The sequence below is a fragment of the Pipistrellus hanaki genome, assembly GCF_964339955.1.
Source record: "Pipistrellus hanaki genome assembly, chromosome: 9".
Classification (NCBI taxonomy): Eukaryota; Metazoa; Chordata; class Mammalia; order Chiroptera; family Vespertilionidae; genus Pipistrellus; species Pipistrellus hanaki.
This window is the reverse complement of record NC_140511.1, coordinates 43,227,650-43,251,656: the sequence shown is the minus strand read 5'-3', so window position 1 is coordinate 43,251,656 and position 24,007 is coordinate 43,227,650. Positions and strand designations below refer to the sequence as shown.

The 24,007-nt window shown below is 42.3% G+C and overlaps 1 protein-coding gene and 1 pseudogene across 3 annotated transcripts in view; both read right to left on the bottom strand.

The window, feature by feature from the left end:
* Nucleotides 1-846: 846 nt before the first annotated feature.
* Nucleotides 847-24,007, bottom strand: part of FCHSD2 (FCH and double SH3 domains 2) — a 160,116-nt gene continuing 136,955 nt past the window's right edge. For both annotated transcript variants that reach the window (XM_084894182.1, XM_084894183.1), the window contains 8 exons: nucleotides 23,683-23,844; nucleotides 14,732-14,863; nucleotides 7,951-8,034; nucleotides 7,653-7,830; nucleotides 7,143-7,363; nucleotides 5,538-5,667; nucleotides 5,126-5,208; nucleotides 847-2,952 (listed from right to left, as the gene is read on the bottom strand). In XM_084894182.1, coding sequence (XP_084750308.1) covers nucleotides 2,869-2,952; nucleotides 5,126-5,208; nucleotides 5,538-5,667; nucleotides 7,143-7,363; nucleotides 7,653-7,830; nucleotides 7,951-8,034; nucleotides 14,732-14,863; nucleotides 23,683-23,844 — 1,074 coding nt within the window. In that variant the 3' untranslated portion in view covers nucleotides 847-2,868. The remainder of the gene's footprint in view (nucleotides 2,953-5,125; nucleotides 5,209-5,537; nucleotides 5,668-7,142; nucleotides 7,364-7,652; nucleotides 7,831-7,950; nucleotides 8,035-14,731; nucleotides 14,864-23,682; nucleotides 23,845-24,007) is intronic.
* On the bottom strand, nucleotides 11,230-14,719 carry LOC311627805 (large ribosomal subunit protein uL24-like; annotated as a pseudogene). The gene has a single exon. The product of its transcript is annotated as a large ribosomal subunit protein uL24-like (transcript).

The following is a 24,007-nucleotide window of genomic DNA, read 5'->3' as shown; positions in this document are numbered from 1 at the left end:
ATTTAATTCCTGGTCAAGGGCACATGCCTGGGTTGCAGGCTCAATTGCTCAATTTCCTGTAGGGGGCATGCAGGAGGCAGCCAACCTATGTTGCACTCACATTCTTGTTTCTCTCTCTAAAAAAAAAAAAAAAAAAAAAAATCAATAAAGTACTCAAAAAAAGTTATGCTCAGGTAATGGATTATAATATAGCCTTCAAAAAGAATGAGGTAAACCTAAATGTATTATATAATCCCACATATATAAAAAGGCAGTGTGTATAGAGGTATGAGTTTTATGGCCGGAAAATATCTGGGAGAATACATATCACATGTGTGCAGCTCTGGAAAGAGGCGTGCTGTAGGCCTCTGCCCAAACATGCCGAGTCCTGACCCTCAATGTGGCCGGCTGGGAGCCAGAGGGACTCAGGCCTTTAACTGGGAATCCATCCAGCCCGGGGCCAGTGCAATCTCTGCTGGATTCATTACTCCTGAGGGTGGAGGTTGAGGAAAGAGCAGAGGAGTTCAGAGTTCCCATTTCCTAGAAGCCAGCAGTTACATCCTCTGAGGGGACTGCAGGTTTTCCTGTCCCTGCAGCTGCAGAGTCAGCTCCATGCTCTGCTCCCTTCGCACACGGCCCTCCCCGCCCTCCCAGCACGTCGCACAGTCCCGTCACGTGTGTACCCTGAAAAGGACCTTGAAAGCAAGATCACAACTCGTTGCTGTCTCCAGTATCCAGGATGTTATACCTCGCAGGTGGGTGGCATTAGGAACTGCTTGTTCCATGGATGGGTTAACAGATAACTCTCTGTGTCACATGGTTAAAGAAGGGCCTAGGAGTGTGTCTTTACAAGTGAACTTAGAAAGCTTACTTCCATTTTTTTATTATTCAACATTTTATACATAATAAATACAAACTTTTTACAGCCACTTTACGTAAAGAAAGCACATCGCACCGAGGCATCCCTCTAAGCCGGGCCCTGTGCGCGGTGACGCGGGTTACATGTCCTGGAGGGAGGAGTTCTTCTTAAAAAGGAGGCTTATTTTTACAACTTTGATTTTTTAAAATAAAATTAGCAGCTCTTCCAGAAAATATTTAAAATATAACAAAATTTCAAATAACCCTCTGAGAATGTGGAAAACCCGGATTCAAGGACAATTTGGCTAACTAGAGAGAATATAAGACTGGGTGGCAAGAACTGCCTTATTTAAGCACTTTGAAGAATTTTAAAGTGCTTTGAAGATATTCAACATGTAGGCAAAAATCTTAAAAAAACCCACCCTTTTAATTTATTTTTTAAACTTAAGAATAAGTTTGATAACACAAAAAGACCTCAAATAGATCAACAGATTAAGAAATGCAAAAACAACAACAACAACAAAAAAAAAACACAAAAGGAAAAAACCCCAAATCATGGAGAAAATTCAACAGTTGGTATTGTCACTGAAATGATCAAATGGCAGACTGAAAATTCCTTCAGCTATGACCTTAAAAATTCCCATGGGGACATTTGGCGAGCATTTCAAGTTTCTAGAGTCTTAGAAGTTTTCAAAGCATAATACAACTTGTAGATTAAATTTTGCAAATTTGATTTCTTAAAAAAAAAAAAAAAAAAAAAAGCAACTGGCAAATATCCCTTCATCCCTCGGTAGCACACCCTCCCTTCCACAGGAAGTGGAGAGCCGGCGGGGGCCCTGGGACACCTGCTCCGGGGGCTGCTGGCCCGGGGAGGAGCTCCCGTGGCTCTCCTCGGGATTCGGGGAACTTGTCTTTTCCTTGTCAACTTGCACTGGTGCCGGGTGTGCAGTCCTTTAGTCCTTTTTCACAGAAAGCTGGTTTCCTCCGTGAGCCACAGGTTCTTCCTCCTGAAGAAATGTCAGTGGGGCCTGGGGAGCGGCATTTCCGTCAGGGGTGACCGCGGGGCTGGGCCTGTCACATCCTGGCTGGCTGGCTGGCTGGGCCAGTACACGGACTTGGGAATAAAACGATGCCAGTAGAGAAGCTCAACAAGGCAAGTGTGTGTCCCCAATTTATCTAGACATTCAGATTCTAAGGATACTGGTCAGAAGAGTATGTGCTGCAAAAAATTAAGATGAAAAATACCCAAATGCAAAAAGAACATTAAACCGGCTCATTTCAGATCTGGAAGCTCCACCTCTGCCGTGGCCGCAGCCTCCTTTCTACGACCCGATGCGATGGACGAGATCTGGCTGCTAGTTCAGCCCCTCCATGTTAGCTCCACTAATACTAAATGAATGGCATAAATATTAATACAAAAGACACTGTTATTGTGTAAATCCATTAGTTGTGGTAGAGATGTGCATTAATGCAATTGGCGCTAGACTCAGGGCAGTCCACTTGTTTCTCAGTCTGGGGACCACCTGTGGGGAGGAGCCAGCCTCCCTGGAATCCCTCCTGCTTCCTTATGCAGCCAACATGATCTGATTAAACTTTAACCAGACGAGCAAAAGCCACTTGAAGATGAGAATCTTGGCCACGTCCTGTGGTCACAGTAATATACTGTACGAGTGCACACGATCAGCATCTCCGTGACTGCGCCTGCACGAGGCCTGGTCTTGAGTCTCATATAAAAACGGACACTGTTAGGCACGAGGGCTGTCCCTCTCTGTTTGGAGGGCCCGTTAGGATTTGTGCTATGGAAGGAGAGATGACATAGAAAATGACAAAAAAAAAAAAAAAAAAAAAAAAAAGGCACAAAATATTCAACATGTGGGAGGAGTCCACCAGGCCACCCAGTCACATAGAATCCTCCTGGTTTTTGCTCTGTTCAAGAGTCATCATCATCATGCAAAGGTGCCTAAAAAACAAGACTGGCCAAACTCCACGCCTGACCTTGATTGTAGCAGTAACAGCCGGGCAAACCCATCATCACACCAGAGTGATTTCCACATCCTCCATCTTCTCTGCTGGCCTTCGGTGGTTCTGTGTAGGCGGAGGGGGAGCTGCCCGGACCTGAGCAGGAAACAATTACACAAATTGTCCATCAGCTTCTGGATTCAGTGCCTGAAGGAAGCATCCAAACCCCAACCAGTCATTTATCCAAGGACATGGGCCCCCGGGGGGTCTTAGAAATGTTCTGAACACATTCTTTCAACCTAATTTTCACTCTTTCCCACCGAGGAGGAGTTATTCTGCATTACATGTGAAACCCGCGAATCAGGGCCTTGTCCGGCTGAAAGCCTCATGGGCACAAGAGTGACTGAGGCCCGAAAAGGCTCGCCCACAGCACAGGCTGGAGCTGGAAGTAAGAGCAGCGCCTGGAGAACTGAAAACCTTGGAGCATGTCTTGGCAGGAGAGTTGCAAGAGAGATCACTGGAGAAGTAGCTGAGGTTAAGTCATGAAATCTGAGCTTTACTCTGTAGGCAGAGTCCTTGGTGGACTTGAACCAGCATAATCAGAGCGTGGAAAGATGAGTTTGGTAACAGTTTGGAGAAAAGGGGGGAGGAGGGCAAAGGTATAACGTGGTCATCTGAGGAGAGCTGCTGTTGGCCTCAGGTGCCCAGCAGTGGGGAGCAGAGAAGTGGAAAGACGGACAGCTGTCTCCGAGGGAAACTGGCACGATTTGGTGGTGACTATCTGGGGGAGACCAGAGCACTTTTGGTACAGACACCCTGAGATGTCCACAAGACTGAAGCTCAGGAAAGAGATCGGATTGGCAGTTATAAATCGGGGAGTTGTCAGTAAATGAACAGTTGTCAAAGCTGTAGATGACATTACCCAAGGGGAGTGAGTTTAATGACTTCAAGAGGATGATCCAAATCCCAAGAAGCACCAGCAGAGATCAATGACAAGGAAGGCCAGAGAGGCAGAAAGCAAAGCAGGAGAGGGTGGTGCAACACATCAGCCCACTTCTCTCCAGTCTATGTCTGCCGGCCCCTCCAGTCTCCTAATGGCTCCCCATGTCCATTCTGCCACTTTCCTCATTCCCTACTTAGCTGCCACAGGAGTGTTTTAAAAATGTAAAGCCAGTCATATCACTGTCCCGCTTACAATCTTACAATTGGCTGCCTAGCAACGTGGTTGGCAAACTGCAGCTCGCAAGCCACATGTGGCTCTTTGGCCCCTTGAGTGTGGCTCTTCCACAAAAATACCATGGCTTGGGCGAGTCTATTTTGAAAAAGTGGCATTAGAAGAAGTTTAAGTTTAAAAAATTTGGCTTGAAAAGAAATTTCAATCGTTGACCTGTTGATATTTGGCTCTGTTGACTAATGAGTTTGCTGACTACTGGCCTAGCACATTCAGGATCAAGAACCAAGTCCTTTACAAGACACTCAGCAGAGCCAAAGAAAGCGAGTGGTTCAAGGAATACCGCCAGGGGCTGACAAGGGGGTCCAGGAAAATAACACTGCAGAGTATGCAGCGGACCAGCACGTGGAAGTCAGGGCCTGTGAAGAGCTGCTTCACAGTGAGGTGGGGGTGGTGATGGCAGGCCGAGCGTGAGGAGCAAAGAGAGGTGGTTATTTAGGAGTAGATTCTTCTGAACACAGAAGCCCTCCAACCTCAAAGGGCATGAAGTATATCTTATTTCATCTCAGTGCCCCTCAAAGTTGCAAATATGGACCTAGGAGATAGGTTCTCAATAAATGCTTGCTGGAAAAAAAGTGCTTCTGTTCACAATTAGACCTGTTGATGCTCATAGACTTTGTTACAATTTAAATACACTTTCACAGCTATCATCCTGAATCTCATGGCTCAGAAAAAAGCCAATGTAGACTGGACCTTCTAAGATGTGTTGATTCAAAAAAAATATATATATTTTTTGATTTCAGAGAGAAAGGGAGAGGGAGAGATAGAAACATCAATGATGGGAGAGAATCATTGATCATTTGCCTCCTGCACCCCTACACTGGGGATAAAGTCTGCAACCCAGGCATGTGCCCTGATTGGGAATCGAACTGCGACCTCCTGGTTCATAGGTCAACACTCAACCACTGAGCCACACCAGCCAGGCAATGTATTGATTTTTATACTCTTCCCTTTCAAGACCTTTTTCCCTTCCCAAACCCTTCTTACCTTCATATGGGGGAATAAGTAACAAAATAGGGACCGTGGGGAAACACTAATTTCTAATGTTCAATTTGGCAGAACTATGCACTCTATAGCCCTCCCAGAAAGGACACTTACAGGTCGTAGCTTGCCATATGAGGTCTCAGGAGTTTGCCTTGGTGCCTGTGAGAAGCCCGGCGATTCGGCATGGACGCTATTTTCTAAGGGAAGGAACCAAAGAAGCTCATTTTATTTTTCCTTATTGATTTCAGAGAGGAAGGGAGAGGGAAAGTGAGATAGAAACAATAATGAGAGAGTATCATTGATTGGCTGCCTCCTGCATGCCCCTACTGGGGATCCAGCCCCAAAACTGGGCATGTGTCCTTGACTAGAATCGAACCTGGGACTCTTCAGTCTGCAGGCCAATCCAGCTAGGGGTATTTGTGGTTTTGAGTGATGAGAATGCTAATACAGATCTGTTTGTCCTTAGGTGAACAAGTGAATTTCTGAATAAAAACCCATTTCAACCCGTGTCCAGGAGAACACTTACCATTTGCTGAAGGAGAGCGGGGGAAGAACTGGGAGCTCCTCTTGTCCGGGCTGGGGTAGGGGCTGCTGGGAGGCTGGTCATACAGTGGGAGAGGTGGCAGGGAGCCGGGCGGCTTGAGGGATGGAGAGATCTGCGTGAAGGGAAGGGAGGTTACAAGTGCTTCCTGAGGAAGGACAGACGAGCTTCTCTGACTGACTACTTCAGACAAATTACTTTTCTCTGGAGCTGAGTTATGACTTTTATTTTATTTATTTTTTTGGGGGGGTCAGATTCATTAGAAGCACATGAACCTGGATTAAACACCCCAAACCCCAATTTTGTGTTACTTAAATCTTTTTCCTCTCATAGATCTCACTACACCATTGATTAATTCATCTTAAACAGTTATCAAGTCAAATCATTCTCTAGAGTTTCATTAAAAACATACCAAATTAGTTGAGTCAGTAAATTCAATGAAGAACAAAAAAGGGGACAAGTTATATTTTTTTATATGTGTAAAAAATAAAATAACTGGCAGAGTTTCTGACTGCCCCAGGTTTCATAGATGTCAGGCTAAGTGGTCATCCTATCTGATAAAGAAGGAATATGTTAATTGACCATCACACCCTCACAAAGATGGCAGTGCCCACAGCCAATAAGGAGGGAATATACTAATTGACTGCCACACCCTCAAAGATGATGGTGCCCACAGCCACAAGATGGTGATGCCAATCCCATCAGCCCCACCGGGGTGATAGGTGCCACCCCCAGGCAGGTCCAGCCGCTCTGCATGCCTGTCTCCGGAGTCCCCCAGTCTCCTCAGCCCCCAAGCTGCCCATGGCTGGCCCACGGCGCAGGCAAGCCTTGGATGGTGGCTGCACAGCCGCCCAGGGTCGCCCAAGGCTCAGGTAGCTTGTGCTGCCGGCAGTGGCAGCAGCAGAGGTGTGATGGAGGTGTCACCTCCCCTGATCACCGGGTGGCCTCCTGCCCCTGAGGGCTCCCAGACTGTGAGAGGGGGCAGGCTGGGCTGAGGAACCCCCCTCCAGGGCATGAATTTTCATGCATCGGGCCTCTAGTGATATCACATAAACAAGACATGTTCCTTATGGTCCTGGACCTGCCGGGCTGCCATAACAGATCCAAATTAAGAGTTTCCTGTAAAGGCAAGTTTTGCTATAATGAGCTAAGCTTGGGCCACATGAGTATAATGGGGCTTTGGCAGGCTCATTAATTCTCTGAAATGGTCTGACACAACCTGGGCTGGCAGGAGGCTCTGACAGTGAGGGAGAGAAAAAGCAAGCTAATATTTTTATTACATAAACTAACCACAGAGAGAATACATTCCCTCTCTGGTTTGTTTCCATTTTTCCTGAAAGCCATTCTTTTGTGTGTCACATACAATTTAGCATTTTGGTTAATGGATTCAGAGAACAGAATGTGGGAGAGAGGTGTGACACAGCCTTTACAGAAGAACCTGACCAATACGTCCTACTTTCCCAAACTTGGTTTTGCAGAAACCTGACGACTGAGGACTGGAATGGTGAGCCCACTTCTGCATGGGTCCACAGCTCCTTGGGAGTCATTTCCTTTAAATATCTTAACTCAGCTTTCTCTCTTCTCACCTACCTGAATCTCTCTCATCCCTGGAGCGTCACCGTTTTCTGAGGCTGACAGTTCTTCCACTAGCACCGATGGGAAAACTCCAATCCGCCCGTTGAATTCTCCTTCCCAGAAGCCATCGTCATCTTGGTTTTCTTTGTTCAAGATTCGGATAATTGCTCCCTCAGGAAAAGACAATTCGTCATCTGTCTGGCCCTCGTAGTCATAAAGTGCTTTCACGAAACAGACTAGGTGGCAAGAGAGAGAAAAATGCGGTGAGAATGATGACAGCCAGGTTACTTGCGACCTCGCCTATGCGCACGTGAGGACTGAGAGAGCACTGTGCAGAGTAGGAGTAAAGCTGTAATTTTTACCCACTGAAGTCCAACTTTAGGGTGCGACAATAAAGAATAAAAGTGGCCAGATGAAGGAAAACATGTTATAAAACATGAACGGAGTTGTGCTGACGGTTGGCTCCGGGGAAATACAGTTTAGGCCAAACGAGACAGAGAAAGAGTGCCTTATTTCGGTCTTTACCACTGGCGTCTCCGTTGAGGCTGCCTGAAACGAGCTCGGCCTCCGTGGAATTGCTGGATGTGTGTGACCGACTGTCCAGGGCAGCCAGGGACTGCAGCATGCTCAGGAGGCTGTTGGAGGTGGGGAACTGGAGGTACTTTTCTGGCACATACCCCACTTGACCAACTTTGTTTCGAGCCTGAGTGAGAGACATGTGACAAAACAGGTTTGCACACACAATCTGGACAGAGTGTAGCAAGAACCGAAACACACTCCTAAAAACGTCACAAGAAGGGGTGATATGAGCAAAGGAATATACCTTTACCCAGTCTTCCATATCTCCATCTTCAATCACTTCTAACACCTCATGCTCCTCAATGGTCAACTCATCTGGTTGAGAAGCCTGCAATGTAGGATGGCCATGGACAAAATAAAAAAGGTTAGATAAAGAGAAGATGTGCGCTGATCATAACAAAAACCGGGGATCAAAATACTGAAATGATTTTGAAAACGTATCAAACACAAAAATTTAAGTGTTGTAAAACTATCATAATGAGATGAAGTTTTACTTAAAAACGAACAACTAAACAAAATAAAGCCATAACCAAAACTGGAGAGAGGGAGTCCTGCAGAGGCAAGAGACTCAGTGAGCACTGCGGACCCGGAAGGAGGGGAGCAGGGTTCCAGCTCCAGCTTCTGCATCTGCGGCGAGTTATTCGACTTCTTGATGTCTCCATGTCTTCGATGACAATCCTGCCATTCGCAGGAGGATTGGGGAGTCAATGTGGGATGAACAAGCACAGAGCCACGATGGCTTGGGACGCACAGGCAAAGGAGAAAGCACTGTGTTAGAAACCAGAGGGCTACATGGAGGTGCATGCTGGGGAATGCGAGGAGCTATGTGCATGGATGGGGTGACAGCTTGCGCAGCACCTAGAATTCATCTGGAATCACTGGCGAACTGTGGCCAAGAAAAGAAAGTTGCAGAAAAGGAAATGATTGAGATCTGTCAAAATTTGGATTTATGATGCTTCAACTTAACAGGGGGGACTGGGCTGACACACTCATGGGCTTTTGCAGGAGCTGCTGACTGCCGGCTTTATTTCTCTGACAGAAGGAGTTCACTAGCGCCAGCCACCCAGACGCTGCCCTTGAGGCTGCAGAACCTGAGCACAAGCCTCAGGGGCTCTGCAGAAGGGCTGCAGAGAGACTGTGTGTCTTTGTTCCCTAAAGAGACTGTCCGTCACCTGTGCCCCGGGAGGGGGCTCCTGGCCTTCTCTGACTCTCCAGTGAACAATCCTAAAAGCTCCCCTTAAGCCCCAAGATCAGTTAAAACTTCCCTTAAGTCCCAAGATCAGTTAAAACTATCACCCGAGACCACAGTCTCAAAGTGTGAAAAATCTCCAAATCACACAAGCAAAAAACAAGACAAGAAAACGGGCCACTTCCTTAAGATTCATTTTCTATTTCATGTACATTAAAACATTTATCAAACCCAGATCCTGGACATCGCTTGAGATGGAAAAATAGTATTGAAAATAGCTGACCATTCACGTAAGTATTTACTCCAGGCCCAGAATGTTAAATAAATTACCTCTGATCTCAAAATATGAGGGAAAAAAGCTCACTGAGTAGTCTTTTTTTTAATCCTCACCCGAAGACATTCTTAGAGAGAGGAAGGGAGACAGAGAGGGAGAGAGGGGGAGGGGAAGAGAGAAAGAAAGAGAAAAGGGGAGGGGAAGGGGGAAGAGAGAGAGAGGGGCACAGATCGATTGGTTGCCTTCCATACATGCCTTGACCTGGAATCGAACCGGCAACCTTTTGGTGCACAGGACTACTGAGCCACTCTAGCCAGGCCTCACTGGTTCTTGACAGCTTTTCCAAAGGAATTTCTTTGCTAATCTGAAACCACATTATACCTTGAATATACCAGCAAAAGGCACCTATATAACCAAGATATTTTTCCTAATTTCAAGGCAAAACTTAAAAAAGTGCCAACATGCTCCAGCCTGTGTTGCTAAGTGGTTAGAGTGTCAACCCGTGCACCGAAGGGTCACAGGTTGGATTTCTGGTCAAGGATGTGTACTTGGGTTGCAGGTTCTATCCCCACCCAAGTTGGTGCATGTGTGGAAGGCAACAGATCCATGCTTCTCTCTCCACCCCTCTCCCCCCAAGCTCTCTAAAAACAAACAGAAAAAATGTCCTTGGGCGAGGATTAAAAATAACAATAGCAACAAGTACCAAGAGCCAAACATAAGAACACCTTTAAATATATTGCTGTCACCCTGGCTGGGTAGCTCAGTTGGTTAGAGCGTCCAATATGCCCAAGTTGAGAATGTGAGCCTCAGTCAGGGCTCGTACAAGAACCAACCAATGGCCTTGGCTGGTGCGGCTCATTGGCTGGAGCGCTGTCCCATGCACCAGAAGGTTTATTCCCGGTCAGGGCATAGACCTTGGTTGTGGGTTTGGTTGGGGCTTGAGGTACGTACAGAAGGCAACTAATTGATGTGTCTCTTCCACATTGATGCTTCTCTCTCTCTCTCTCTCTCTCTCAAAAAAAAAAAAAAAAAATCAATAATAATAATAAAAAGACTTTAAATATATTGCCTCCTTGTAAAAAAGTCATGGAATGGAGGTCATGCAAGTTGTCCAACACTTATAGAAGCAGACACCTTCTTGATCATACCACCTCCAAGAAGTGACCAATTCTTCTAATTGACAAGGTCAGGCCCTCTGCATGGCACTAAGGGCCCTAGAGAGTCTGTCTGGCCCTAGCACACTGGTCCTATTCTCTGAACACACCATGTGCCCTTGCCTCTATGCTTTTACCAGGCTGGTCCTTATTTCCAGCAATTGCTGCTCCCTCTTTCCCATCCAGTGAATGGGTTTAGATTACTATGAGTTCAAGTCCAACTTCAGTCTGTAATTTTCAATTATCTTCATAATTTAGGCAAGTGACCATAAGACCTCTCTGAGTCTCAGTTTTCTTTTAATTCTTGTTAGAATGTAAGCTCCACAAGAGCAAAGATTTTTGTCCGTGTTGATCAATGCTAGATCCTTGAACCTAGTCTTTTAGGTACATGGAAGGTGCTCAAGTTATATTTGTTGAATTAATGGCTTGGGAAGGGATTAGAAAAAAATAATTACAGTGCCAGGCACACAGTACTTCACAAATGGCAGCCACTGTTATTACCCATGATTTGAGGCCCAGCTCATGTTTTCCCAGACGACCCACAAGGAGCTGGTTGCTTCTTCCTCCTGCTCTCATGGGCTTTGCACATCCCTCTACCACTGACCACCATGCATCACAGTTAGCTGCTCGCCCTTGTGGGCTTCCTACTAGAATGGCTTTCTTAAAGTAGGGAAAGTAATCTCCTCCACCCAACTAACGACAGCAGATTGGTCGGTAAGTGGTTATTAGTAAAGACATGGTCTCACACTGCCACCTAAAGTCCTAATGTAGTGACAGCCAGAACTCCAGAAGCAGCCATGCCCTCAATTACCCCCACTCTCTCTAAATTTCCTGGTTTTTTTTTTATAAACAATATGCTTCCCCCCCCCCCCCGAAGACAAAAATAATGTATGATATTGTAAAAAGCTGAAAATATGCATAATTGAGATGTTAAGGTACATACAATTTGGTATCTTTTTTTGACATAGCATTTCTTCTTACACAAAAAACTCACTATTGTAATTATCATAATATTGTTACATTATATCAGTAGTTAATATATTTAACTACTCCCTTACTGGACTGCCAACTTTGAGCTATTATAAAGGTAGATGCTTTATAAAACGATAAAAGAACATTTTGTATCCAAAACATATTTCTATATTGTGGGTCATTTCCTTAGGATTTATGCTAGTAGGTTCAAAAGCTATGAGCATTTTTTTTTCATTTTAAGTTTTTAATGAAAGTTGTATGTAATATTTATGCCTGCATCTTCTCAATTGTTTCTTCCTTGTATTTTCCCTTTTCCTTTCCTTCTTGGCGAGATTTGGCTTTATGTTCAAGGAGGACCTTTTTGTGGTCTTTGTCCAGCTTTAGTCTAGTGATGACCACCTTGCTGGGGAGAATGCCCACATGAACACCTGTACCATTAGCTTTCTCTCACTGCACTCGTTCAATGTAGCTGACATATTTCTTCCTGTAAACCTGGACGACTTTGCCAATTTGCTGCCCTTTGTAATGTCCTCGAACAACCTGAACTTTATCATCCTTTTGGATGGGCACGGATCAAACATTGTACTTCTATCTCAGCTCTTTGGAAAGAGGAGAAGACATATCTTCCTTTGAATGCGGGGAGGTGCATTGAAATGCCTTTTACGGTTCTTGCTCCGGTCAGAAGTCACAAAGGGATTGAACTTCATTTTGACCGCTGGCTGGCGCTCCTACGAAGGCCGAAAGAGGGAAGAGACCCACACGCTGTTTCTGGTCCTTTATGAGCATTTTTAAGATTTTTGAATCCGGTTCTTAAATACAGCTTTTCTTTATTTTCACAAGATTAATCCAGGCCTTTTTGCTATTCTGGACTATAGGAATCACTATTAGGCTTATATTTAATCTCCAATTGAGCCTGTATAGTTATCTAAGTCAGGATCAGAGTTACCTTCCTAAAGGCCCAGTCTGACTTTAGGACATCCAATGGCTCCTTCCAGGCAGGATAAAAGACAAACTGCAGTCTGGTCTACAAGGCCCTTTGCTGTCCGACGGCAAACACCTTTACTTCCAGCTGCTCTGTCCCCCACACTTGATGCTCATGCACCACTGAATTTCCCAGACACCCATAGGCTCATCACATTTGTATCTATGGTTCTCTCTGCTTAGAAGGCTCCTTCTCTTCCCTTCCCTTCCTTTTCATTGTATCTAGAAAGATCTAAGAATCCATGATCTAACTTAAATGCCACCTTGTCTGTAAAATTTCTCCCAACCATTACAGGGAGAATTAGCAGTTTTACCTCTACTATGTTTTCAGACATATTCTATTTTTTCAACTTAATATTTATTCTTCCCAGACTATCCATTTTTTGGGGGGACATTGATTATGCCACATTCATTCTTGCATTTGCAAAAGTTATCACAAAATGGGCACTCAATATATGCTTAATGATTAACTGATTAAGTAGATTTGTCTAGTCTGTTTACCATAGGGACATACCTGGGATATGCCAACAGAGGGGATGTTGGGTGAATGTGAGATGTTTGTAATCACTCAGACACCTAGGACCCTTTTCCACTTAAGGATCTCAAATTTTAATTCTGAAACTTCAAAGTAAATACAATATTGAGACACGGTGAGATGGAGAAACATTCTCAAAGCTAGTTTTATAATCTCTATAAAAACTTTCCAAGTATCTCAGAAGATTATTTCAAAATTTTAAAAGATTATCTAAACAGTTTACATAAGAAAAAAAAATCCCTTTCAGAAAAGAGGAAGTATTTTTAACTTAAATATATAATGAAAGGATGTTAAACTAAAAAGTCTGGAAACCACTGATATCGAGGAGTAAATACTGCCAACTTTGGCTTATCCAGGGATGGGGATGGTGGGAGTGAGACTATCCCATATATGATTGCTGGAGATTCTTTCCAGACTCTTCCTCTGTTGTTGTCCCCTAAGCACTGGGTTTCCATCAGCAGGAGAGCCAGAGGAGGGTTCATTTGTTCATGCCTTTCTTACATCATTTATTTATTCCACAATTATTTACTGAGTACCTACTATGTGCCAGGCACAGTCCTACATGCCGAAGACACATAGACAAGGTATACAGACACAGACAGGTTTCTGCCTCCATGAACTTTTAGGGGGGAGTCAGACAAAGAAGTGTAAAAACAAATAAACTTAAGTGTAGTTGATGACAAGTGCTATATGGTAGATAAAAGAGGGCAAAGGGCAAAGGGATAGAGAGGAGTGACTGAGCAGTCAGTTATGTGTTTACATGGTCAGGGGAGACCTGAGGAGACACTATTTGAACTGAGCCTCAATGAATAGCAGAGGGCAGTTAATCAAGATTTGGGAAAAGACAGTTCTAGGTAGAGGAACAGCAAGTGCAAAGTTATCAAAACAGGAAGAAGCCTGGTGCCTTTGAAGACGGAAAGGCAGCCAGAGGGCCAACGTATAGTGAATGAGGGATTAGGAGGGGGAAGGGTCTGGCGTGAAGCTAGGGAGACCGGCAGGGGCCAGACCAATCTAGTGAAGAGCTTGTTTTTCTGAATGTGATGGGAAGTTTAAAAGGGTTTCAGGCAGGGGGACAAAATAATCTCCTTTATGTGTTAAAGATAATTCTGGCTGCAGAATGGACTTTTGGGAGGCAAGTATGAAGAAGGGATATCAATTATGAGTGGTTTCTTTCCACTTACTGTAATCAAAGCAATGGCCTAGACCAAAATGGTGAAAAAGGAATGGATTCAGGATATGTTTTGAAAGTGGACTCAATAGGACTGGCTGATGGACTGGATGAGTGGAGTGAGGCAAAGAGAAAACAAGTGGAACTGAAATCCAATTTACCGAGTAAAAACTTAATGTGCAAGCAGGGCAGGGGTGAGTGAGATTGAGAGCTATTATACTAAACCAAGTTTGGATATTCTGGCATCTATTTATCCAGGTCCTTGCTTAGTATGGAAACTAGAGTTGGTTATAGCAAGATTAGGAAACCACCTGCTGTGTAAATTTTTTTTTTTAAGGTGGATCACCTTAATAGAGGGTCTAGTGTTAAGCAGGCACCTGATAACAAGAGTAAGAGTTCTATGTACTGAAAGTTTATCAGATGCCAGGCACTATGATAAGCACTTTGCTATAAAAGTGTTATTTAATTTCAGCTAGCTTTATATTATTCCCATACTATAGATAAGAAAACTGAGGCTCACAGGGACTAAGGGACTAGTGGTCACATAGCTCCTTAAGAGGCTAATACAGGATTTTAACCAGGCAAATGACATCAGAGCCTAGACTCTTCACCATTACGTTATGTTGCCTCTAATATTAACGGAACACCAATTTTATGTTAAACACAGTATGAGAGGCTGGGTTGATACAGTTAATATGTATCTTCAGAGCCGTTACAATTTAATATGAGCAATGTGTTAGAGAAATACAAACCTTATACGAATAAACAACTTTGCAGGTGAGTGGGTAATTTCTTAAGGTGCCAGAAGGACTGGAACTGCTGTCATCAAAAACATCCATGTTGTCTTCAAACTCTTCTTCTTCTCTTTCAGTATCTGCATTAAGCTAGGAAAAATTAGAAGCCATTGGCTACCTTGAAAACTTCAAAAAAGTGGTTGAAAGTAAGAGAAATACTTAAAACCCAATTATTTCAAAATATTAACTTATTCAACTGCATCCAATATAATAAAAGCCTAATATGCTAAGTGTCTGGTCATCCATTCAACCAATCAAAGCATAAATTGCTAATGATATGCTAAAGATGGTCAACCACTCGCTACGATGTGCACTGACCACCAGGGGGCAGATGTTCTGACTGGTAGGTTAGCTTGCTTCTGGGGCCCGGCTGATCAGGCCTGAGTGAGCTGGGCTGGACATGCCCTAGGAGCCTTCCTGCAGTCCCTCCTGGGCTGTCCAACCTCCCACATCCCTCCCGGCCCTGATTGTGCAATGGTGGGGACCCTTGGACTGGCCTGCATCCTCTCGCAATCCGGGACCCTTTGGGGGATGTCAGAGAGTTGGTTTTGGCCTGATCCCACAGGCCAGGCTGAGGACCCCACTGGTGCACGAATTCGTACACCAGGACTCTAGAATAGAAATAAAAGTATCTATTCTCACTCACATTTTCCATGTTATGAAAGGACACAGGTTTTTAAAACAAGAGTAAATGTCTTTCAAATTTTTATCAGCATCCTTTCACTTTTCACTGTTAAATACCAACTAAGGAAGACCTCTTACCATTTTAAACTGATCATGTTGGGGAACATCAAAAAGATTTCTAAATGCTACCAAGGATATGGAGAAACAGCTTTCATCTATGGCTGATAAAAATGTAATTTGACATATTCCTTAAAATAAATAACCTACCTACTGAAATAAAAATTAAACATACCACTTGATCTAGCAATTTCACTTCTGTAAATCCATTATGGAGAAATAAAAGCATCAGGAAGTGGGACTGTATAATCTAGGATGTTTACTGCAACACTGCATGTAGAGGCAAAAGCCTGAACACAATCTATATGGTCATCAATAGAGGAATGTCTTGATAAACTGTGATATGTCTATATTATAGATCAATAACACCAATAAAAAATGAGTTAGGGAATAGAAAGCCTGGAAATAAACCCTCTCATATATGATTTTAATGATTTTCTACAACGGTCCCAACATTATTCAATGGGGAAAGGACAGTCTTTTCAACAAACGGTACTGGGAAAATGAGATATGTACATGTAAAAGAGAGAAGTAGATCCCTACCTTATATAAATTAACTCAAATTGATCAAAGACTTAAATGTAAGAGCTAAAACTATAAATTCCTTGAAAAAAAACACAGGGGAAAAGCTTCATGACACTGGATTTGGCAATGATTGCTTGGATATGACACCAAAAACACAAGTAATAAGAGAAAAAAAGACAGATTAGACTTGATCAAATAAAAAACTTTTATGCATAAAAGGACAGAGTAAAAAAGGCAACTTACAAAATGGGAGAAAATATTTGCAAATCATATATCTGATAAGGGATTAATATCTAGAATAGTATAAAAAGAATGCCTAAAACTCAACAGTAAAAAAAAAAAAAAAGTTAAAATCGTTGCCAAATCCAGTGTCATGAAACTTTCCCCCTGTGTTTTCTTCTAGGAATTTGTAGTTTTAGCTCTTATATTTAGGTCTTTGATCAATTTGAGTTAATTTCTATAAGGTAAGGTTCTACTTCACTCTTTTACATGTAGATATCTCATATATAATCATATATCTGATAAGGGATTAATATCCAGGATAGTATATAAAGAATGCCTAAAACTTAACAGTATAAAAACAACCCAATTCAAAATGGATAAAGGACCTAAAAAAAAAATTTCTCCAAAGAAGATATTCGAATGGGTAATAAGCACATGAAAAGATCTTCAACTTCACTAACTATTGGGGAAATGCAAACAAAACATGTTATAACAAGGTATCACTTCACACCCATTAGGATGGCCATTATGAAAAGATAGGAAATAAGTGGAAAAAAGGAAGCACTTGTGTATCGCTGTTAGGAATGTGAAATGGTGCAGCAGCTGTGAAAAATGGTATGGTAGTCCCACAAAAAATGTAACATAGAATTACCATATGATCCAGCAATTTCACTGCTAGGTCTATACCCCAAAGAATTTGAAAACAGGGACTCGAATAGATATTTGTATGACAATGTTAATAGCAGCATTATTTACAGTAGCCAAAAGGTGGAAGCAATCCAAGATGAATGGACTGACATACAATGGAATATTATTCAGCCTTGAAAAGGAAGGGAATTATGACACATACTACAATATGGGTGAACCTTGAGGACATTAATATTAAGTTAAATAAGCCAGCCACAAAAAGATAAAAACAGTACAATTCTACTTATATGAAGTACTTAGAATAGTCAAATTCACAGAGACATAAAGTAGAATTTTGGTTGTCAGAAACTGGGGTTTGGGGGTGTGTGTGTGGAGTTTTACTTTTGAAATACAGCATGAGGAAAACAAATTTTAACGAAGTTTGAAAGTGTATTAGTCACCATAGCTAAAAGGCACACATATATTAGTTAAAATGGTACAAAATATAAAAAATGTATTTACCTAGAGTGCTGTCCATGATATTAAAGTACAAATAATATTGGTATAATCATAACTATCTGACAGGGGAAGATAGAGTAAACAGAGTAATGACTGAGAACAGAAGAGGTGACTGACTTGTTTTTTTTATATACCCCTGTACTATCTGAACTATTAGAACAAGCGTGTTTTGCTTTTTAAACTAAAAATCCAATAAAGATGAAACAAAACCAGGCTTAAAGGTTTCTTTGTTTGTAGCTACATATAAGCACTTATTTGGCTACATTTCCCCCTGTTTAAATATTCAAAGGCACCAATGTTTGCACATTAAGGATATAAGGAATGAACAAATTGGGCCTCATATAGAACAATTAACTAAAATATCAAATACCAACTATATGTTGAACACTATGCTAGGCACTTAAATGTGAAACGGAGGGCACCATCCATGCTTTGCAGGAGCTCACAATCTAAGTGGAAAACTACTGCAGCTAAATGCTCCACGTAGGGAAGTATGACTATGGAAGAGGTCACTGGAGAAGGTCAGAGATTTCCTGGACTTAATGAGGCAAAAAGTAGAGGCTGCCTTTAATTGTTAAGTTCTACTTTTTAATAAATTAAAATGACTTCTCTTAATTATCACTAACGTTTTAAAACAGACTCTCCTCTTAACTGCATTTCTCTAACAAAATTCTATAGAATTTTTTTTTTTGTATGTGTGGGTTTCAGAAGATTAAATCATGCATATTTTCCGTCACATTTATTGGTTCCATTTCAAAATCCCTGTATATTCTAATTTATAACTACTGAAAATCTTCACAACCGAGTGAGGAAATTGTCTACCTCATCTTACAAATAATTCATCTATGGTCAGTCAGGTCGATGACAAAGTAGGCTCAAATCTTGACCTTTCAAATCACCTCAGGCTTATGATTCTACTATTTCCCAACAAGGCATTGTGTCATAAAAGATGAGGATCATATGCTAGAAATTGCTTTCATATTCTAGTAAAGGTTATAGACATTAAAAAAACAAAAACTGTTGCCATTACAAAACAAAACAACAAAAAACACCCATACATCTTTAAAAACTAAAATTAAAGCCAATGTGGGTAGAACAAATTTCCAAAAATATATAAGGAATGTTACTATGTACTGTGCTTTGGCACTGGGAAGCAAGCCAAAACATTTTATCGTGGCAACACTGTTTGATACTAAACATTCCGTCCTTCCCCTTTATATCCTGAGTTCACTTTTTGATTCTCGAGAAAGGGAACGAAAGGTTGTAGACAGCAGTAGGGGTCACTGCCGCGTACTTTTTGCATCGCTCTGTTCCATAACATCTGCTCTCTAACCCTTTCTCCTTCCTGTCACCTGATAGAACTTCAATCACGATTCTTTCTAGCTGTACTAATATTTCCCCTTTCTTTGAAGTTGTAAAATGCTTATTCTTATTGCAAGGGCAGATAAAGACCTTTTTGAGTTGGTTTCAGTGGCCATCTTCTTGTACTTGGCAAAATAAGTTCTGAAAAGGCTTTAAGGTCCTATAATAAACTAGGAAAGCAATGGGTCCTCTAGGTTCAACACACACATGGGTTTGAATGCTGACTATGCCATTTACTTGTGTGACTTTGGGAAAATTATTTAACTTCTCAACTTAATCTCTATAATGGAGATAATACCTCTTCATATGAAAACGTGTTCAACATTATTAATGAAATGCAAATTAAAACTATAATGACATACTACTGAATACCTATTAGAATGTCTAAAATTAAAAAGACTGACCATACCAGGTGTTGGCAAGGTTGTGGAACCACTGGGAACACCAGCATCCTATGGATGGGAGTGTAGAATGGTATAACCATTCTAGAAAATAGTTTGGCAGTTTCTTAAAATGTTAAATATATACCCACTATAATGTTACCATCATCATTAGCTAGTTAATAAGAGGAAAAGAGCAAAGGGGAGGCCAGACATGATAAGCATGGCCACCTGGGCAGCTTTACCAGGAAGCTACAGCCTCAGGCTCCCCAGGAACCACCGTCCACACCCTTCATTCTGGCCCTGCTGAAAACAAGATTGGACTTCTTCCGTGAGGAGACAAAGAGAGATGGGACCTTGGAGGGAACCCCCTTAATTTTACATAATCGATAAAACTTTCCACAAAGTCCCATCCTCCTGTGGGGGCCTCAGGAGATTCTTTTCCTTGGGGCACCCCAAGAACTCCACTTACACCGATAATATATAACCCACTCAAAACATATGTTCAATGCAGTTTTTCTTGTAATAGCCCCCAAACCCAAATGTCCGTCATCATCAGGTGAATGGATAAACAACCTGTGGTATAGTCATACAATGGAACACTACCCAGCAATGAAAAGATGGAACTACTGTACATGCATCATCATGGGATGATCCTCAAAATTATCATGCTGAGTGAAGAAGTCAGACACCGCCCTCCCCCCCAAAAAGTGTACATATTGTATGATTTTGTTTATATAAAATTTTAGGAAATTCAAACTAATCTATAGTGGCAGGAAGAAGATCATATGAAGCTGTGTGTAGGCTCTGATTAACCATCAATTGGATATAACAGCAGAGTGCTCTCCTTTTAAAAAATGGTGGTATATTCTGTGAATATTTGTCCCCCCCCCCAATCCTATATTCTGTACTACAGAATAACACAGAAGGCAAAGAGTTAATACCCAACTAAGTATAGTTCCTTCCTTATTTCTATAAGGCACTTTACACTGCTGATGTATAACAGCAGTATTTACCATGTTTTCCAGATGGAAGGGAATTCTAAACTTGATGACTAATGTTTCTGTTGGCATCTATAATGGAAGAAACAATTTAGTCCCCAGACTGTGCATTTGTGATTTGTGGTCCTAGCCAGCTAGCTGTCAGTGTGAAGAGATAACTCCCTCTGAATAATTTCAGTGCTGTCATTTAAAAGCAGGTTAAATAAACATTGAAGCTTCATTAAGCTATTTTGTGACTATATCTCTCCCTTATTTGTATTGTTCTGTAGAGTTTCCACAAAATATATCATTCAGCTGAAAGCGTGAAGACACAAGCTCCTAAGACTGACTAGAGGAAAAGAAGAGTGAAAAGGGATTGATTGCAACATGCTCCTTTCACAGGCGATATGGTATGTCTCTAGATGAGCTGATGTCTTTGGACAGTTCTCAAAATACCCAATTTAATCAACACTCACTGCCTGACTGCACTACTTACTGCCAGACACTGTACTAAGCACATCTTTATTTTCTTCCTTCACACTCAGAAGCCCTTTTTTAAAATCTCATTTTGAAGTTCTTCAAGGACCATCTCAAATAAAATCTCCTTGGCCAAACGTCTTTCCTATTTTTCTAGTTGGTATTGAGCTTTACTGACGATTCTTTATACAAAAATCATGAGATTTTGTAGTTAGAGGAGATCTTAGAATCATTTCACTTAACTTTCTTTCTGAAACCCAGAGAGAAGTGACTTTTTCAAAGGTGTAAATATGAGATAGGAGTAAGCAAGTAAAAAATATTTATTGTTGAAAGCACACAGGTCCCTCTTTTCACCTCCACTGACCCCTTTCAGCCCACCCCCAAAACCCCTCTAGGCCTTCATCACCCTATTGTCTGTGCCCATGGGTTATGCATATATATTGTACATTCAAGTTCTTTGATTGATCTCTTCCCCCTCATCCTCACCTCCACCTTCCCTCAGGAGTAAGCAATTTTGAGTTTGCCATACGACAGCCCAGTCACACACTAGATCTATAAAAGCCTGTCTGCTCTTTGAAGAGAGAGACCAAGTCTTGTTCATTTCTGATTTGCTCTGGAAGCAAGCACACAGTTAGGTGGTAAGTGCCAGCCCAGTTGACGTACTTAGAAAAGGTGCTAGTCCAGGAAAAGCATGGGCTTGATTGGCTGCCAACAGGGCTGCTGCTGAAGCCAAAAGCAAACCCGTGCCTGGAGTTTGCTGTCGTCACAGCTCCTGGACAACAGAATAACCTGAAGTAGATGGGAGTTTGACTTTTAAAAGATGCAAGCTCTTTTAACCCCAAAGTCAAGTGGATAGTGTGTGCTTATTTTCCCCAGCTGGGTTACCAATAACAGTGAAATAAAAATAAACCTTTAATAGTTTATTTTTCCTTAAAATGCACATGCACACACAATCCTTTTTAAATGTGCAAGCAGAATGGTATGTAAAAAAATTGAGAAAACTTCTAGGAATGTTCTAAAATTTTGGCCAATTTCTCTAGCAAAGATGCCTTTTTAAATCTGAAGGGCACAAGCACTGAAGGGGCACTTATGGCTATAGTGGGAAGTTAGAAGATTAGAATTTTATTTTTTAGTTTGCCACTATTCCCTCCCTCCTTCCCTCCTTCCCTCCCTCTCTCCCTTTTTCCTCCTTCCTTCCCTCCTTTTCTTCCTTCAACAGTTGTTTATTGAATAGCTACTATGTGCCAGGCACTTTGCTGTGCACAGCATGAATCAGGCAGGCATGGGGATTACAGAGAGAAAGATAATAAATAAAATCCAGTCAGCCATCCAACCAATCAAAGCATAATATGTTAATGGTATGTTAAGGCTGCTCAACCACTTGCTATGACGTGCACTGACCACTGGGGGCAGATAGTCAACCATCAACCAGTTGCTATGATGTACACAAACCACCAGGGAATAGATGCTCCATCTGGTAGGTTAGCTTGCTGCTGGGATCCAGCCAATTGGGACTGATCATGACAGGTTGGACATGCCCTGGAGCCCTCCTGCGGTCCCTCCCTGGCTGGCCAACCTCTTGCGTCCTTTCCCGGCCCAGATCGTGCACTTGTGGGGTCCCTTGGCCTGGCCTATGCCCTCTCACAATCTGGGATCCCTTGGGGATGTTGGAGAGCCGATTTTGGCCTGATGCCAGAATGACTAGTTACTATGATGTGCACTGACCACCAGGGGGCAGATACCCAATTCAGGAGCTGCCCCCTAGTAGTTAGTGGGCTCCCACAGGGGGAGTGCCACTCAGCCAGAAGCCAGGCTCATAGCTGGCCAGGCGGGAGTGGGCCTAAGCCGTCAGTTGGATATCCCCTGAAGGCTCCCAGACTGCAAGAGGGTAAAGGCTGGGCTGAGGAACCCCTCCACCCCCCAAGTGCATGAATTTCATGCACCGGGCCTTTAGCAGATTATAATACATGCCACAAGGAAATAAACACAGAGAGAATAATGGATGGGGAGGTATCAACAGAGATTACTTTAGTTTGGCCAGCCAGGTATCATTATGCCTACCTATATAGTATCAGGGAAATCAGTGAACTCTTTCGGGAATTCAGATCTCCAAAGTGAAAAACTAAGGTTTAACTTAAAAAATTTTTTTTTAAATATATATTTTATTGGTTTTTTTACAGAGAAGAAGAGAGAGGGATAGAGAGTTAGAAACATCGATGAGAGAGAATCATTGATCAGCTGCCTCTTGCACATCCCCTTTTGGGGATGTGCCCGAAACCAAGGTACATGCCCTTGATCGGAATTGAACCCGGGACCTTTCAGTCCGCAGACCGACGCTCTATCCATTGAGCCAAACCGGTTTCGGCAACTGAGGTTTAACTTTAACTGGATGACACGGAGTGGAGCAAGCCCTGGACTTGACAGTGTGAGCCTGAGTCTGGCCTTGTTTGTAAGATACCGTCCCCTGTGAAAGGCCCTGTGAGCAGAGGGGGAAAGCCCTTGTGAACCGAACAGACAAAGCCACAGATTCAGAGTGTTCCTATCCCTTCTTTAAGATTGTTTCCAACTCTCTGGATGTCTATTTTCTTTTACACTAGAAAAGACTTCCGAGAACTTCAGAAACCCTAGATCAAAATTTTACTTTGCTACATTCAGACAAGAAGCATATCTATTTCATGATATGGGATAATGACTATGGCAAAGAGATAAACCAATTAGGGAGAATATATTCTTCACTGAACATTTTTTAAGAGCACTATTCCCCTCCACCCCCCTTCTTTCTTACACTAAAGTTTAACTCAATCAGTGATAGGTTAAAGAAAAAAACAAAACAACAAACAAACAAAAACCAAACCACTAGCAAAACCATTATTTTTTTTCTTTAAAATTTTGGCCATTAACTATGGGGAGGGAGGGGATCTGTGGGAGGGAGGGAGGGGGGCAATAAAAAAAAAAATCAATAAAATATGTAAAAAAAAAAAAAAAATTTTGGCCATTATCAGGTTTGGCTACATAGTCAAAGAATATCCTCCTTCAGTGAAAGTTAGCCTGTCAGATCCAAGAAGAGAAACCATACCGAGTGTAAAGTGCCGTTATTGGTCACTGCAGGCAGGCGGGCCCATCGCTCGTTTTCCAGTTCTTCCATCACTTGGTTCATTGCACTCTTCAGCCACGTGTCCACGGAAATACCGATCTGCTTCAGCAGGTCCAGCCGGGCTTCAGCTTTTAACTTAATTATCTAAGAAAACCAAGAAAATGGTCAGAAATCAAGGCATTTTCTCTCTCAAGTTGATTTTGTTATTTCTGACATTAACTAGTACAATATTACATTCACCAGCAAGTCTGCCTTGGCATAGCTGTTAATTTTTCAGCTGGAGAGATGGAGAGAGGGAGAGGTAGAA